The following is a 17,867-nucleotide window of genomic DNA, read 5'->3' on the forward strand; positions in this document are numbered from 1 at the left end:
AGTTTTCTAAGATTTTTCCAAAGTCTAGTAGTATGATTCTTGCTTTGCTACAGGTTTGCATGCAGTTTGGGGCAGGCCAAGGAGCTCTAATCTTTTCTTTAGCCCAATTTTCTTTCTGCTTACCACACTTTTCCTTTATGTGCTTTAAAACTCTATTTTTAAAGAAACTTCCATCAGATTTCCCTAAAATCTCTCTTCTGCAGGATCTGCTTAGTACCCATCTGAGACAGGAACCATGATTTCCTAACATCTGGTAAACGCCCATTGTGAGAACTTTGCAAACTCCTGTATTAGAAGACAGCTGTAATTGCAAGCTGTCTTATGATAATTTTATGTATTGATATTTCCACTCATTTTTACCATATGTAATTTTTTTTCTTTAGAATGGGACACTTTATATTTCTGAGTGATTATTTTTAGAGGAGAGTCCCTTTAAATTGTAACAACATCTGTCAGAGATTTTGGAGCTTCTGTGTTCCATGATGGTGCAAGTGCTTCATTGACAAATACTTAGCACCTGAGAGATTTTACATATTTTATTTAAAGTAAAAAGATTTGAATTTATCATTTATTGAAGACATTATTCAAGAGTAAGTATATACCCATTGAAAACTTTAAAAAATATTTTTTATCTTTTTGTGGTTCTGTTTGATACCATTACGGATACCAAATTTTAGGTGCTTATAAATATATTTATCAATTGTTTAAGCAAAGGCAATTTCTAGCCAGTGAGAAGTTAATTCTACAAACTGTGTATATCCCTTTCCCAGCTGTAGTCATCCAAGCAACCTTGATCAAGATAGTTCTCCTGTTAATTTACCAGAATCCTCTGTGTACCAGGCACTGCACTTAGGCCCTGGGGACATAGCTAAAAGTCCCAGTCCTGCCCCCAGAATGCTTAGCATCGTGTGAGGAATGGATAAACTACCAGTCAGGGTGTGTGATAGGTGCTGTGATGAACACAGGCACAGGAAGGTGATGACAGTGGTGTCCTGCGTGAAAGGGGCAGCCTTCCCCAAAGGCCCTAGCTAAAGCAAATGACATTTGACCTGGATTTTTAAAAGTGAATATTAGTTTGCCAAGGCTTTATTTTTGATATTTTACTATCATTATTTTACTTTTGGATACTGCAGGGATGCCAGGAGAAGGCAGAAGAGGTCTTATGTCTGGATGCACACTCATGTATTTTTTCTGTCCCCACCTACTTTGGGCCCGTATTTTGCTCAGATAGTGTGTTCTGGGGCAGACTGGCCTGTCTCTCAACACTCCAGGCAGACACATGGAAGGGGCACAGTCCCTCCCCAGGTGCTCTGGTCCTGGCAGCTTCCCTCGGGCCCCACTGCCAGGGTCCTCTCACCCAGGCAGCCTTGGCTCCAGCCCACTGCGCGTGCCTTGAGGCCTAGAGCCCTGTTGGCAGCCATGGGATCTAGCAGGAATCTTTCTGCTGGCAGCCTAAGTAATGTGAGAGGGCAGCACTGGGCAAGCCAAGCGGCAGTTACCTGCCAGAGGGCATCCACAGTGCTCTGCCGCTGGGGTTGTGGGAGGACTGGGATCCTAAAGCTGAGCTCAGCGTAGTGATTGGTAAATGGTACCAGCTGATCCAAAGCCTCCTTTCTGTGCCAGCTGGAATGTGTTGCTAATAGTAACTTGTATTTGGTGCTTTAGAGGGTCTCTATACTATGTCAGCCAAATTTAAAAATAATTTAGAATTCTTTCATGTCTTTAATCAGAAGGCCTTCAAATAATGATGACCCAAGGAAAAGAAGGGACTTAATTCTATACACCATCAGGCTCTTAGGTAAGAGCACCCACCTTCAGGTTGCAGGTGGGAGAAGAGCTCTCCCTTGGCCTCCTCAGAGCCTTGCAAAACCCCCCAAAGCCTGGTCACAGGGCAGAGGAGCTATTTAACTGCTTCATGGCTGGCAGAGCAAATGCCCCGTGGCAGTTACCTCAGCTGCAGCTTCATCATACCCCAAGCATTCCCACTTTGGTGCCCAAGTCCTCCCATTTCTTCCCTGGCAGTCCCATGTATATGTTTTGATAGAAATGAGTGAATTAATTTTAAAGGAATCTGTGCCCTTTCAGTTCAGTCCCACCTGTTCCCTTCCCTGTTCCTCATTCCCAGGGCTCAGTATCTGCCTCAGTAAGTCATGAGACTATTTCCAGGATCCTACTGTGACGCCTTTCAGGGGTTAAGAGCACTGGCTCTGCCGTGGCTCCCCTCCCTTCCGGCACTGGAACTGCTGGGTCTCTGGACATAGCTGGACCGTGGGAAACCATGGTCCTCTGCTCGGGCCTGCTGCAAACCCCAGTGTGCGCCACAGGCCTGCAGGGCCCTGGTTTAAGCCCCAAGAATGGGGATGAGTCTCTGCCTCTTTGAGAAAGAGGAGCCTGATCAGCAGTGGAGGAGATGGGCTGGAAGTAGACACACTATTTAGGAGATGGTAGTGGCCCCAGCTAAAGGTGGCGATCGCCTGACCTCAGGCAGAGGGTAGATTTAAGGGGTGCTCAAGAGAGAATCATGGGACTTCATGGCTGATTGGTGTGAGAGATGAGAGAGAAGCTGTGCCCCAGGTGATTCCAGGGTCTGTGGCTGGGCAGATAGGGCCAGTCATCGAAACAGGAAGCAAAAGAAAGGATGTGTGAAGGGACGGGAGGTGATGGCTTCAGTTTAGATTACACTGAGCTTGAGCTGCTAAAGGGGCAGACTTGTGAAAAATCAGTAATGCGATAAGTGTCCTCTTCCCCTTAGATATGTTTATTTCATTTAAATGCCCTAAAGATTCTTCTGTGGGCTCCAGGTCTCTAGGAATACAGCCATGTGGGAGAACATAGAAGATACATTCTATCCTGAAGCAGCCCCATCGCACCATGTGCAAGCCTGGGCACAGTAGACTAGTTAGTGATCTGTCACACAACACTTTTTTTTTCCAGGAAATGTGACAAATTTGTGACTAGGTTATGCCACATGTGTATTTCTAAGAGACTGCAGATTTCGTGTGCACAGCACTTGTGTGTGCTTCTGTATTTCATTCTTTTAGTGGTTTCTAGCCTCCCTGGAATGAGTTGCTGGCTTTTAACTTGTTTTCTTTTGAAATCTGATCCACATGAAAGGCAGAAGAGATCTAGTTCATTGTTACTTTTGATTGTTAAAGGGATTTCCCACCTTGATTTTTCAGAACCCTGTCAAACTTTTAAATCTGGACATCTGAAGACTTTTAGTGCCATTACATCTCAGCTATGAGAATAAAGTATAACACTGTTCACAGTGAAGCCCTCTTAGTGGTGTTTCCTTGCTTTGCCCTTGGTATTTCAGAGCTGGCCTCTTTAAGTACTGAAGCAATTAGCTTTGAGAAGGCTGATTCTTCAGGGTCCAGTGCTCCCTGCCTTTCATTTGCTGGAGCTGTACATTTTAATGAAGTTGTTTCATCTGTGTTGCCAAATACTAGAATTTTGCTGCTTCAATTCTAATTATCTCTACTGACAAGTGCTACATTTTATCAGAACTCTCAAGTGCTCTGTTTGTTAAATGTCAACACACTGTGGCATTAGGCACACAAATTAGGTCAGCTGTGCTTACTGATGGATTATATGTAAAGGAGTTAAATATTTTTGTCATAATCTTACAGTTCAGGGGGATCGCCCTTTTGGTTTGGTGGGATGTCAGTGACAGGTTCTCCCAAGAGCTCAGCTTCCTTTCTCCCCATCAGATGATGCTGACACTATGTGTCTGAATAATATGGCTACTGACTGGGGCTGTAGTACGTACCTTCATTCTTTGGAGAGATATGCTCATTCTTCCTTTTCCTGCAGCTGCCTAGTACCTACGTCTTGCTTCCTGGGTTGTGTGTCTTACATCACAGTGCTCTGTATTACAGGTTCTTATGAAGCCAGGAGATCCCGGTGGTAGCAGCACAGGACAGGGCACGTTGTAGCATGAAAGGAGGCGCACGACATTAAAACAACAGCCCCAGATTAGTATTTCTCAACTTCTTTCCACTGCCTGCTCCAGACCCCTTTAAAGTCCTCCCAGATAACCTCATGGGTGTTCAGGGTGGTGCTGGTCGCCCGGGGGGGTGTTGATTGGTCTGGTTACTCTGGTACCCCTCCTTTGGCCCTTCTGCTCAGTTCCTGTGGTTGCCAGACAATGCTGCATGGTGATTAGGGGCATCGCTTCTGCCATCCCACAGATCAAGTGCCAGTGTCACCATCAAGAACTGGGGGATCCTTTGCAAGTTGTGCTTCACCTTGCTAACTTCAGTGTCCTTATCCGTAAAATGGGCAGAACTGTATGTAGCCTCTTCAGTGTTTTGTAAGGATGAAATGCGATGATAAAGTGCTGGGGTACAGGCCGTGGCACAGAGCACCACATCACCAAATCATCTGGAAGGCGTTGTCTGGCTCTGGCCCACACGGCTGCTCTGCCCTGCCTGCCAAGACCAACACAGCAGCTGCCTGTGCCGGGCCCCAACCCTGGGCCAAATGCCCTGCTGTCAGGAGTTGCTGCTGTCTCCTTGCGTTGCTTTCCTGTGGTGTGTTGGGCACCAACAGTGTATACTCCTTGCTTTATTAATGAGCCATGGGGATTTAAATAATAAAAACAACATTAAGAATTTTCCCAGCCTGCTGTTCTAGTGCTTTCACTCTGGGACCCTTTTGGGGAGAGGGACTGTTCTAGGGGGACATTGAATGGGGACACAGTCTTTAATCAGTCACTCCTTCCCTCCAGCTCTGGCTCATGGTCTGCAAACCAAATTGGTGGGGTTTCCTTCTTTATGCTGGTCTCTTGGAGAGCCCAAGAGCAGCTCTGGTTCTGCATGTTAACTCTCCTCACTTCTCCCCTCTTATAATCCTCTTTGCTGAGTTTAAGAAGTAAATGTGGTGCTTTTCAATGTGTAATTTATCCCCTGTAGGCTAATATGGTGTGAATAGCAAGAACAAATCTTATTAAAGTTGCTAAAAGAAATGAAATAACTCAATTTTATAGAAGTGTGCTTAATTCATATTTACACCTTCTCAACTTGCCATCTTGAGAACCACCTTGCCATCTTGCGCAGGGGCAGTGACTGCTCTGAGGTCTCCCTCCCCCACACTGTGTAAAAAGCATGCATACCTACAAGAGGGAAGAATAAGTAGATATAGTTCTACCATACAATTATTATAGAGCATCCATTTTATATTGAATGGAGTTCACAGTCTGTGAATGGTCTGAAAAATCAACAGTAAAGAAACTAAAAGACAACATGGCTAGAATAGAAAAGGAATCATTTCTCCCAGTCTGATTATAGGACGATGGGTCTCCTTTTTATTCTCTGCATCAAATATTTTGTCCTGAGTACTCCTGGGATTTAGGTTAGCAGAGGCTTTTGATAATTGGCTGTATGCCACTTTGCAGACTGAATTGTGGGGCTGGCAGAGGCCCTCATTTTGTGGTGACTCTGGAACCCTGAAGCTAGGAGTCCCAGAACCAGGGTGCAATCCTGTGTTCTTAGGGTTCAGAGGTGATGGAAGTTTGGAAAGGTGGCTTTTTTACTAAAGGAAAGTCTTGTGTTAGCACATCCTGCTCACTCTGTGAGCATAAGGAGAAACTGAAGTATTGACTTCACAATGAACCAAAAATAGTACCAACAGCAACACAGAGTAGGTGTAATCATAAAACTGTATAAATTGAGAGAACAGTGGAATTTTATCTCCAGTAAGACTGACCTGTATTTACTGACAAACAGGTCTTTGAGTAAGGAGTGGTATGTGTTATTTTACTGAGTGAGACCCTCCCAAAAAAGATTTATTAGCGTCTCTTTTCTTCACAAGAATAGGTTTCCTATGAATTATCAGTTTCTTTATCATGGCTAACATGTGTCATCTTGGTGCTTACTAGTCACCCACCCTCACCTTCCAACCAACTGTAAGGATAATTGGATGAAATTGGTGGCAGACCATTGTTTACACATTAATCTTTAAAGCTGATGTCACTGAACATTCTGAACATTCAAACATTAAAATCCACTCTTAAGCATGTGTTTCTAAAGAAAGTTAGAAATTTTCAGGCATTAGTACTGGGAAGGCAACCCTTGTCTTGTAGTCAACAAAGACATAGATGGTAAGACTCGTGAAATCCAGTGGCTTTCATCCATGAGACATACACATCTGTTGACAAAGCAGTTTCCAAGCCAGATGTAGTGTTGGTATCTTTGTAAGCTTTGAAAACATGTGAGCATCAAGGATTTCCTGGACAGTCTGCTGCATGACTTCACTTTGAGACCTGGGCTGTTGGAGCCTCTACCATATGGACCATCACCGGCCACAGGGGCAGAGGGAAAGAGAGGACTCCCTGAAGCTCTCACTGGCCCTTACAACTTCTGCCCAGATGAGTTTGACTGGCTGGAGCAAGTCTCCTGGTCATCTCTAATTATTAGTGGGCAGGGAGATGTGGTCCCACTGCACACCTAGGAGAGAGGTAGAATATTTCTGTACATTTGTAATGACTAACTCAAAGCCAGAAATGGATATTGATCATTAAAGTGGAAGCTGATTCTTTGAAAAGACCAATGAAGTGGACAAAGCTTTGGGGAGTTGGATCAATAAGAAAGAGGGAAGAGCAGTGTAAAAGTTGATGCAGGTAATTTGGTTCAGAGAAGATATGTGAAGATATGAGAATGCTATGCATGCTTTTATTACACCATGTTTGAAAAACTGGTATTGTAGATGACTTTCTAGGGAAATGGAAATAAAATTGGGTCAAGATTCTTGAATAGAAGATGTTTTTCAAAAAATATTTGACTATCTACCAGTAAAAATACACCAAGCCCAGCTGCTTTTATTTGTGTTATTTTTATACCAAATCTCCCAGAAACAGATTAGATGCACAATAAATATCTGTGGATAAAGTGGATAGACAAGGCTACCACAAAATTGCTACTAATATCAAATGAGGGTGTCACCATAGGTCAATAACATTTAAGAACATTAATGAAACTATCCTAAAACAAATTAGTAATAGAACTTAATAGTATATTAAAAGAATAAATGCAAATCTGCTCAAATGTGCCCACTCAAGGAGGTATGCATTGCTTATTTAAAATTGCAGCCTTCCCTGCAGCACTCCCAAACCACTTTGTCCTGTTCTGTTTTCTCCTGTAGTGTGTATCATCTTTTAACATTTCCCATAATTATTTACTCTGTTATTATCTTCTCCTGCTGCTGCTACAAGGTAAACTCCACAAGGGGATTCTGTTTTGTTCACTGATATAAGCCAAGTACTTAGAACAGTTGGCACTTAGTAAATATTTGTGGCAAAAATGAATTAATTGTAAATGCAACATGGGATCTTGAATTGGATCCTGGAGCAGAAAAGGACATTAGTGAAAAAGGTAAAATTTGAAAAGTCTGTAATTTAATTATTAGTATTACACTAGTATTCATTCATTCATTTTGATAAATGTGCCCTGGTTAGGCATGATGTTAATTTAGGGAAAACTGGGTGAATGTATGGAAACTATACTATCTTTGTAAGTCTTCTGTAAATACAAATTTATCACAAAAGAAAATTTTATTAAAAATTAATCCATATAGGTCTAAGATGTTTTAGTAGCCCCACTCTGACCACACAATTTAAAATTATGTACAGTCCCACTGCTGAATTCTCCATTCTTCTTTCCTGATGTACTCTTCTCTTTTTTGCCATAGCTTTTATCACCTGCTAACATTATGCAGTTTACTTATTATTATACCTGTGTTGTCTGTTCCGTGAAGACAGGAAACCTTGTTTTGTTAATGATATACTTCAAGTGCCTAGAACAATGGTACATAACAGATATCATTAATTTTTTGTTCAGTGAATTAAAAAATATATATGTCTGAAAAAACAAAGTAAAACGTATTTCTGCATGTGTGTGTATGAGAGAGAGAGAGAGAGAGAGAGGGAATGAATGAATGCATAGGAAAAGGTCTGGATGGAGCCTACTAAATTGATACCCCTGTTTTTAGGATGGGATTAGGTGTTAACAAAGTGGTCATGGGGCCAGGTCAAGGCTGGAGTGAGACAAGCTGGACACCTGGAAGCACTCTGCTAAGTTGAGTGCTTGCATTTGCATGTATGTGACAATGAGTGCCCACTTTTGTGTATCCTATCCATCCACCTTGCCTCACCCTAGTTCTGGAGCTTAAAGATCTTATATTATATGAAATTTTATAGTTTCAATTATAATCTTTATTAGTTGTATAATATTAAAAAATTTAGAGGCATAAAAAAAGAAACAAAGCTAAAGTTAAATTTGAGAGCCTTAAACATTACAAAGACACTCTTATTTTGTTTTTAAAATGAGAAATTATGATAGAAGAATTACTCATTTTCCTCATTCTCAGGACCAGTGTTGCTCCTTGCTGTATGATGTTAAGTGATGGGGAAGGCAAAACTCACACTTTTAGGTCCCAGGTATAGTTGATTACACCGAGGCAATGGTACAATGAGTCATACTCAAGAAAGCCATCAAGGTATAAGACTGAAGTAGGAAAATACCAGTGCCAGCTTACTCTTGAAACTGCAGAAGTATTTCTTTAAGGAGTTTTCTTTTGTGACCTCAGAATCACTTTTAGGTGTGCTCTCCTAAGTCTTACATATTTGACTTCAGGTCATTCTGATCCTTAGTCACCTATCTAAGTCACAGAAGGCTCTGTGGTTCTTTCTCAGGCAGGGGGGACTGCATGCAGCAGAGCTGGTGCTAAACATGACTTACGCTGCCTCCCAGCTCACTTAATTCACTAATGGTGAGTGCCTTAACACGGTAAAGTGCAAAGAGATAATTACTTAACCTAGTTCAAAGGAGGAAAGGATGGAGGTCATTTGTTCACTTGTCTTTATTGTGATGTAATTGTATTTCTGTAAATTAAGATATAATTGTGACCTATTGCAGGAACATCAGGAGAACATTCTGGGTAACACCATGCAAAGTGTGATTGCATTGCTTAACAATCTGGTTGCCTGCAAAGATTCGAATATGAAGTTACTTTATGAACAAGGTAAGTGCTCTTAGTATTTGTCTTTAATTCTGCTGAGTTTTACTTTTTTGTAAGTTTGCTCATCTTACATAGTGGGGAGTCAGGAAGTAATATTTAAAGTTGGCCAGTGAAAACAAATGTTAGGACCTATAAGTAGTCATAATATTATCAGCAAAAATGGAAAGTGTGGTTAGATCATGACAGTTTCTATAAGTTAATTCATTTTCCTTCATGGCACAAAGTCAGTAGGCACTTTTTAAAGATCATAAATGAAGAAATAGAAGTGTAAACCAAGCTTACTGCCTGATTGTAGGCTTATTGCTGCCATGCAGAATAAACACTGTGGTCAGAAAGAACCTTGGAAATAAGTGATTGAATGAGTCGAGGGTGGCTTTATGTGTTATGTTATACATATCTGTAATATTAAAATTAAAAACCTTTGTTTAGACTTCAGTTGTTTAAGTCTAACACTTTTAGGTTTAAACCAAATTGAAAGGGAGGTACAGAGATTTCCCATATGACCTTTACTCCCACACATGCCCAGCCTCCCCTGTTACCAACATCACTCACCACAGTGGAACATCTTTTTTTTTTAGCAAAGATAAACTTACATTGACACAGCATAATCACCCAAAGCCCATAGTTTGCTTCAGGGTTTGCTCTTGATGTTGTATATTTTATGTGTTTGGACAAATGTATAATGACATGCATATCTATTATTATAATACTGCACAGAGTATTTTCACTATGTGCTGTGCTTATTCATCTCCCTACCCGCTGCTGCTGCAACTTTTTAATATTTCCATAGTTTTGCTGTTTCCAGACTGTCATATATTTGGAATCATATAGTATGTAGCCTTTCAAGATTAACCTTTCACTAAGTAATATGCATTTCAGGATCCTCCATGTGTTTTCATGTCTTGATAGCTTATTTCTTTTTAGTGTTGAATACTACTGCATTGTCTGGATGCACAGTTTATTCCATTCCCCTAATGAAGGACAGCTTGGTTTTGGTTTCAGTCATTATGAATAAAGCTGCTGTAAACATCCAGATGCAGGTTTTTGTGTGGACATAAGTTTTGCACTCCCTTGAGTAAATACTATACAGCAAGATTGCTAATCATATACAAATTATTTAGTTTTGTAAGAAACTGCCGAAACTGTTTTCTATAGTGGCTGTACCACTTTGCATTCCCAACAGAAATGTATGAGAATCCCTGTTGTTCAACATCTTTGCCAGCTTTTGGTGTTGTCAGTGTTTTGGAATTTGGACTTTCTAGTAGGCATATAGTGGTGTCTCAGTTTTAGTTTGCATTTCCATGATGGCATATGATGTGGAGCATCTTTTCATATGCTTATTTGCCATTTGTATATCTTCTCTGATGAGGTGTCTGTTAAGGTCTTTAGCCCATTTTTTAAGTTGCGTTGTCTTCTTACTGTTGACTTTTTAGGGTTCTTTGTGTATTTTGGTTAACAACCCCTTATCAGATGTGTTTACAAATATTTTCTCCCAATCTGTGACTTGTCTTCTAATTCTTTTGATACTGTCTTTTGCAGAATAGAAGTTTTCAGTGTTAATTAAATTCACTTTATCAATTGTTTCTTTCATGGATTGTGTCTTTGGTGTTGTATCTAAAAAGGCATCACCATGCCCAAGGTTATTTGTTTTTTTTTCCTGTGTTATCTTCTAGAAGTTTTATAGTTTTGCACTTAACAATTAGGTCTATTATCCATTTTGAGTTCGTAAAGCATAAAAGGTCTGTAATGTGATTCTTTTCTTTCTTTCTTTTTTTTTTTTTTGCATGTTGATGTCCAGTTCAAGCACCATTTGTTGAAGAGACTATCTGTGCTCCATCATATGGCCTTTGTTCCTTTGTCAAAGATCATTTGACTATGTGAGACTGTTTCTAGGCTTTCTGTTCTGTTCCATTGATCTATTTGCTTATTCTTTCACCAGTGCTGCACTGTCTTGATTACTGTAGCCTTATAGTAAGTCTTGAAGTTGGACAGCACCAGTCCTCCAGCCTTGTTCTTCAGTATTGTGTTGGGTATTCTGGATCTTTTCCTCTCCATATAAACTTTCAATATACCCAAAATAACTTCCTGGGACTTTGATTGGAATTACATTGAATCTGTAGTTCAAGTTGGGAATATTGTTAACATTTTAAAAATCATGTGTATGTTAATAAAATGAAAGCTTTCTGTTTGAATTGTCATGAAAGTAAGACTTGGACAAGATCAGTCACTGAACAGTTATCAAGTCTCTGTTCTGATTTTTTTCTCAAGAATTTAGAGTTCTGTTTCTAGTGTGGCCATTACACCTAAATGTTGGTAATATTTTTTTTCTTCCCTAAGAAAAATGTTTCCTATTCCCAACAGTAATAAATGTTAACATTTGAGGAGTTTTTGTGCATAACAGATCTTTATCCTTTCATACAACAGTGTCCTGTCCTGTTTTGTGGGGGTAGTGTCATTTAGCAGTGCTCTGGCAGGTATGGGTTCTCTCCAGACTTCTGCTATTACAGTTCTTCAATAAATAATCTTATTTATTTCACATACTTTCACATGGGAGCAGGACTATATATAGGGTAAATTCCTGGGGTTAGGATTGCTGGATCAAGGGGTATATATACAATGGTAATTTTACAGATATTGACAAGCTGCTCTAAACAATATGCCAATTTATGACGCCGCTAATGCATGTGAGATTGCTTGTCTGGATCTAAGAGCATGTTATGCCTTCTCCTTTGTTCAAGGTACTATTGTGTCTGTTTATAGTTTGCTATATATAGGCCTTACACATTTCTTGTTCAGTTTCTCTCTTCCCAGGTATTTCATCTTTTTTGCTTGCTATTAGAAATAGGGAATTTTCTGTCAATATATCTTCCAATTTTTTATCCTTTAATGTGGGCTTGAAAGTTTTTTATTTCTGTTTAATAAGTTTGTATCATATTATTGTTTTCTGTAATAGTGGCTTTTAAGTAATTCTCCTTAGTTTTCCTGTTACATAATAACCATTGCAAATAGTGATAGTCTTTCTTTCCAGGTTTTATAATTCTGTTTTTTCCCTCTTTTCCAATTACAAGATTCAAAGAGAATATGATAGAGGATATGGTGGTATTGCCTCAGATATTTTTTTCTGTTTGAAGAAGCACTGGTCTATTTTAATTTTACCTTTTGTAATCAAGAATAAATAATGATTTGTCAGACACTTTTTTGGCATTTATGGAAATGAGCAAATGGTTTTCCTTGAATGTTATTCATGGGATGGATTATGTTTTACAGATCACCTAATTAAGCCATCCTAGTGTTTGAGTCAGAAACCATACTTAATTGTGATATATTGTTCTTTAACCGTGCCACTCAAGTTCTTCACTAATATTTTATTCAGGATTTTCCATTGCCCTTTGTAAGTCTGACTGGTCTGTAGTTTCTCTCTCTCTCTCTCTCCTCTTTTGTCCCTCCCTTCCTTCCCTTTTCTTTCCTTGGTGGTTGGGGGAGTACATTCTTTGCTGGATTTTGGTGTTAATGCTATGTTACTTCTTTTTTTTTTTTTTTTAAGTAAGTTTTTCTCTTTCTTTGGCTCTGGAACAGTTCTTCCAGTATCATTGAAATGATGTACTCTTTAGAAGTTTAGTAGAATTCCCTTGTGAAGCTATTTGGCTGGTGCTGTTTCTAGTAGGGATGGTGACAGTGATAGCTCTTTGACACCATTCTCTATTTCTATGACAACAAGTCTTTTAACATTTTGTCATCTCTAATAGAGTCAGTTTTCATAAGTTATATTTTTCTAGGAAGTTTTCATACATACTTTCAAATCCACTGTCATACAGTTGGACAAAATAGGTTTTCATAATTCTTTGTTTTCCCTAGATTTCAGAAGTTATCCCTCTATTACCATATATCTTACGTATTTTCACTTTCATGTTTTTATTAGATAGTTAAGATAATGGTTTTATTTGTGTGTGTTTATGTGCATGTGTGTAGTTCCTTGGACCAGTTTTGAGTATTTACTTATTTAGTCCTACTTTTAAAAAAATCAAGTTCTTCTTTTATCTACTCATTAATTTCTTGTGGTTTTGTTTAGTTTTTTTTCTTTTTTGATCACTTTTTCTAGGTGTTTAAGTAAGATGCGTAACTTTTATCTCTCTTCTTTTTTTTTTAAACAACAGTATATTTAAAACTATGAATTTTCTTCAAGTATTGCCTTACCTGTTTCTTACTCAGGATTCTGATCTATAGTGCTTCCATCACTTTTGCTTTCTACATATTTCAGTTTTGGTTTAAGTTCCTTCATTGAACTTAACAGTGAATTGTTTAACAGTGAGGGTGTATTTTGTTATTTCTGGTTTTACTGAACTATAATCAGCAAATGTTGGCAGTCATATTTCTACTTTTTAGAATTTGTTGAGTTTTTCTTGTGCCTGATGTATGGTCATTTTTTATGATTTATTATATGTATTTGAAAAGGTGCATATTGGTTTTCCCCCATGACAATGACTGATACTAACATACTATCCCATCTTTCCCATCATAAATGTCAGTGAAACTCAAATGTGAAGCAACTGTTTTCAATTCATTGGAAAATAGGCAGAATAGAGCTTTGATCCTTGGGAGAAGGAAAACACATGAATAAGCATTATATCACTCTAGGGACATTTTACCTGGGGAGGGAAGCAGAGTCTAAGCAGAATATAGAGGTCTTGCTGATTTGGGGAGGAAGTGTTCAGTGTTCAGAGATGTGAACTGCTGAATGACTGGTCATAGGGCAAGGTATAAGAGAGGAGTTGCAAAGAGGGATTAGACCCAGAAGGTTGTGTGGGGGTTTCCCACAGATCCTTGGCTTTGTCTGGTCTGCACATGAATAGAGCAAGATTCTGTTAGGCTTAGCAGAGGACAGAGCAGATGCCGTACGGCTGGGAGATGAATTGAGCCTGCAGAAACCATGCAGTGATGGAAGATGTAGGAATTCCAACCTAGTTAGTGGAGATGCTTTGCTCTGTACCTGTGTAAGGTTACATCAGCCTAAAATTAAGGACCATTCTAGACCTGCCTTAGAGTTTATACTTTGCCCTGAAGTAAGCGCTAAGCTGTAGGACTAAGGATTAAGTCAATTTAGACCTGTCCTGAAAAAGAATATGTCTAAGCCCTTCAGGGCCAAAAAATTGACAAGGAATTTTACAGCCTTCAGAATAAAAGTCAGTATCACTTTAAAGAAGACAATATAATCCAGATTCTCTACAACATATAATTAGCAATGACCAGCATACAGCAAAACTTTAGTAGACATGATAAAGAAGTTGGAAAATGTGATTAATAATAATATCAGTTGAAACATAATCCAAGTTTAACCAGATGTTGGAATTAACAGGCCAGGCTTTTAAAATAACTATTATAATTATATCCAAGGTGAAAAAGAAAAGATGGACATAATATGTGAAGAGGTCAAGAATCCTGTCAGAGAAGTGGAATCTATAAAATAGAACTAAGTAGAAGTCTAGAACCGAAAAATATAGTCTCTGAAATGAAAAATTCCCTGACTGGGATTATTAAAAATTGCAGAAGAAAGAGTCACTAAACTTGGAAGATCAATAGAATTTTCCCACTTGAAGAACAGAGAGACAAAAAGATTTTCAAAATGAGAAGGGCCTCAGTGGCCTGTGGTACAATCATCCAGCATTCAATATATATGTAATTGGAATTCCAGAAACAGGAGGAAGAGAATGGGGCCTAAAAAGAACTTATAATGGCCATAATATTCCCAAATTAGATGAAAAATACTTGTCTACAGACACAGTAATGTGAGAAAAATCTCTAGCAAGATTAAAAAACAAAGAAAGACTGCCTAAGCACATAGTAGCCAGACTTCTGAAAGTTGAAAATAAAGTCTTGAAAGTATTTAGAGGAAAGTGATACATTACATACAGAGGTGAACAATGCAAATGGTAATTGACCTCTTCTCAGAAACAGTGGAGGCCAGAAGGGCAGAAAAACATGTAAAGTGCTGAAAGAATAACTGGCAACAAAGATTTTATATTCATTGAAAATATCCTTTAAAAATGAAGATGAAATAATGACATTTCAGATAAATAAAATATGAGAATTTTCTCCAGCAGACCTGCCTAACAATAAATGGTAAACTAAGATTTTTAAGGCTAAAGAGAAGTGGTACCAGATGCAAACTCAAACTCAATCTGCAGAATGAAATAAAGTACACAGGAAAAATATACACTTTAACATAAAAATATCTTTTTTAACTCCTTGAAATTCTTTACAAGAAAACTGATGAGGCACACTTCCACAGTGGTGGATCAAGGACCCAGTGAACCTGCCCTGCCAAGAGGCCCAAATGGAAAGTTGTAAGTTGAAAATACAGCAAATATATGAGAAATTCTCTGACGGGACTCAATAGCCTATTTGAACTAGCAGGAAAAAAAAAACTGCGCTAATTGGCAGATAGGTCATCACTGCTAACCTCATGGGAGTAAAGAGGATGGTAAGGTAACACTGTGAGCAACTGCATGCTAATTACTTAGATAACTTAGGTGGAATGTCCAGGTAGACAAATTGTTAACAGTGACTAAAGAAGAAACAAGATATGAATAGACTTGTACCAAAGAGATTGGAATGGTGATTAAAACATCCTACCAAGGGTATGGATATAAGAAGGTATGGTTCATTGAATAAAAGAATATAACCCAGGGGTCTATCTTTGGATACTGGATACACACTGTGCTCTCTAGCCCCCAATGAGTCAGTGTTTTCCATACACAAAATCAAGTTATACTGTTCCAATATTCCCCTCAAATGTCATCTTTTATAGAATTAGGTTCAGGCTTTATAATAAGGATCCTGTTATTTTAATTAAGTCTAGATACACATGAAACTGCTTGGGCATATTTCATAAGGTGCAGCTCCTTGAATTTTGGTCTTCTCAAACTTGGAAACCGGTAAACTAAGGACACAAGTTATCTGTTCCACCACATTCCTAGACTGTGATGAGGAGACACAAACAGAAGGGCCCTCATAGGTAGTTTCATTTAAAAAGGAAAAAATACAGGGTACATAGCAGTCACTGATCCCTGGCGATGCTAAAATCTTGGTGGGCACGTTTCCTTAGTTCTTTTTGTACCACAAGGACAATATTCCATGCACTGAGTGTAGTTCTCCCTGGGAATGCTGCTCTGTGGCTCTTGCCTTTAACATCTGAATAATTGTTCCTTTTCCTTTAGGACGGCTCATATTTGTAGCTGAGTAGATTTCTAAGCCTGCTTCCTGTCTGTAGAAGTTTGGGACCCTACAACTTCTTTTCATTATGAAAATAATTGTCCCTGTCCTTTTTAATCCAAACTGGTGATGTTTCTCACAATACAAATGTAGCAAAAGCTTTGTTAGTTTTCTGTAAATCTTTTTTTTCCAGTTTTATTGAGAAATAATGGACAGATATCAATATATGTTTAAGGCATACAGCAGGATGGCTTGATTTACATATATTGTGAAATGATTACTACAATAGGTTCAGCTAACATCCATCTCATATAGATACAATAAAAAGAAAGAATAAAAGGAAAAAATTGTTTTCCTTGTGCTGAGAACTCCCTACACTATTAACAACTTTTATATTAACATGAAAGTGTTAGCTATAGTCCTCATGTTGTACCTTACATCCTTAGTACGTACTTCTCTTAGAATTGGAAGCTTGTACCTGTGGATCATCTTCTACCAATTCTCCCTCCCTCCACCCTCCATTTCTGGTAACCACAAGTCTGGTTTCTTTTTCTATGAGTTTGGTGATTTAATTTTTAATTTTAGTCATTTTAGATTTCACTTGAAGGTGAGATCATATGGTATTTGTCATTCTCTCTGCCTGACTTATTTCACATAGCATAATGTGTTCAGGGGCCATCCGTGTTGGTGCAAATGGTGGGGTGCTCCTCATTTCCTATGGCTGAGTAATGTGTGTGCATGTGTGTGTGTGTGTGTGTGTGTGTGTGTGTGTGTGTGTGTGTGTGTGACAACTTCTTTATTTATCCATTGATGGAACCTTAGGTTGTTTCTATATCTTGGCTATTGTAGATGCTGCTATGAATATGAGGCTGCAGGTATCTTTTTGAGTTAGTGTTTTTGTTACCTTTGGATATGTTCTCAAAAGTTGGAATTGATAAATCATATGATAGTTCTTTTTTTTCTTTTTCTTTTTATTAAGGTATCATTGATACACACTCCTAGGAAGGTTTCACAATAAAAACAATGTGGTCATTACATTCACCCTTATTATTGAGTAACCCCCCCATACCCCATTGCAGTCACTGCCCATCAGTGTAGTAAGATGCCACAGTCCCTGTTTGCCTTCTCTGAGCTACACTATCTTCCTGTGACCCCACACACAACATGTGCACCAATCATGATACCCATCAATCCCCTTCTCCCTCCCTCCCCACCCACCCTTCCCCACCCCTCCCCTTTGGTAACCGCTAGTCCCTTCTTGGAGTCTATGAGCCTGCTCCTATTTTGTTCCTTTGGTTTTGCTTCATTTTTGTACTCCACAAATTAGGAAAATCATTTGGTATTTGTCTTTTACTGCCTGACTTATTTCACTGAGCATGATACCCTCTAGTGCCATCCATGTTGTTGCAAATGAGAGGATTTGTTTCTTTCTTATTGCTGAATAGTATTCCATTGTGTATATGTACCACATCTTCTTTATCCATTCATCTACTGATGGACACTTAGATTGCTTCCATTTCTTGGCTATTGTAAATAGTGCTATGATAAACATAGGGGTGCATATATCTTTCTGAATCAAGGATCTTGGTTTTTTTTGGGTAAATTCCTGGGAGTGGAGTTTCTGGGTCAAATGGTATTTCTAT

The 17,867-nt window shown here is 38.8% G+C and overlaps 1 protein-coding gene across 12 annotated transcripts in view; it reads left to right on the top strand.

The window, feature by feature from the left end:
- Nucleotides 1-17,867, top strand: part of ULK4 (unc-51 like kinase 4) — a 724,727-nt gene that overhangs the window by 391,637 nt on the left and 315,223 nt on the right. For all 12 annotated transcript variants that reach the window (XR_008996028.1, XR_008996026.1, XM_057497578.1 and 9 more), the window contains one exon: nt 8,913-9,018. Coding sequence is in view for 10 of the 12 variants with exons in the window: in XM_057497578.1 (XP_057353561.1) it covers nt 8,913-9,018 (106 nt within the window). In the remaining 2 variants the exon portion in view is untranslated. The remainder of the gene's footprint in view (nt 1-8,912; nt 9,019-17,867) is intronic.

This window comes from Manis pentadactyla, chromosome 1 (genome assembly GCF_030020395.1).
Source record: "Manis pentadactyla isolate mManPen7 chromosome 1, mManPen7.hap1, whole genome shotgun sequence".
Taxonomy (NCBI): domain Eukaryota; kingdom Metazoa; phylum Chordata; class Mammalia; order Pholidota; family Manidae; genus Manis; species Manis pentadactyla.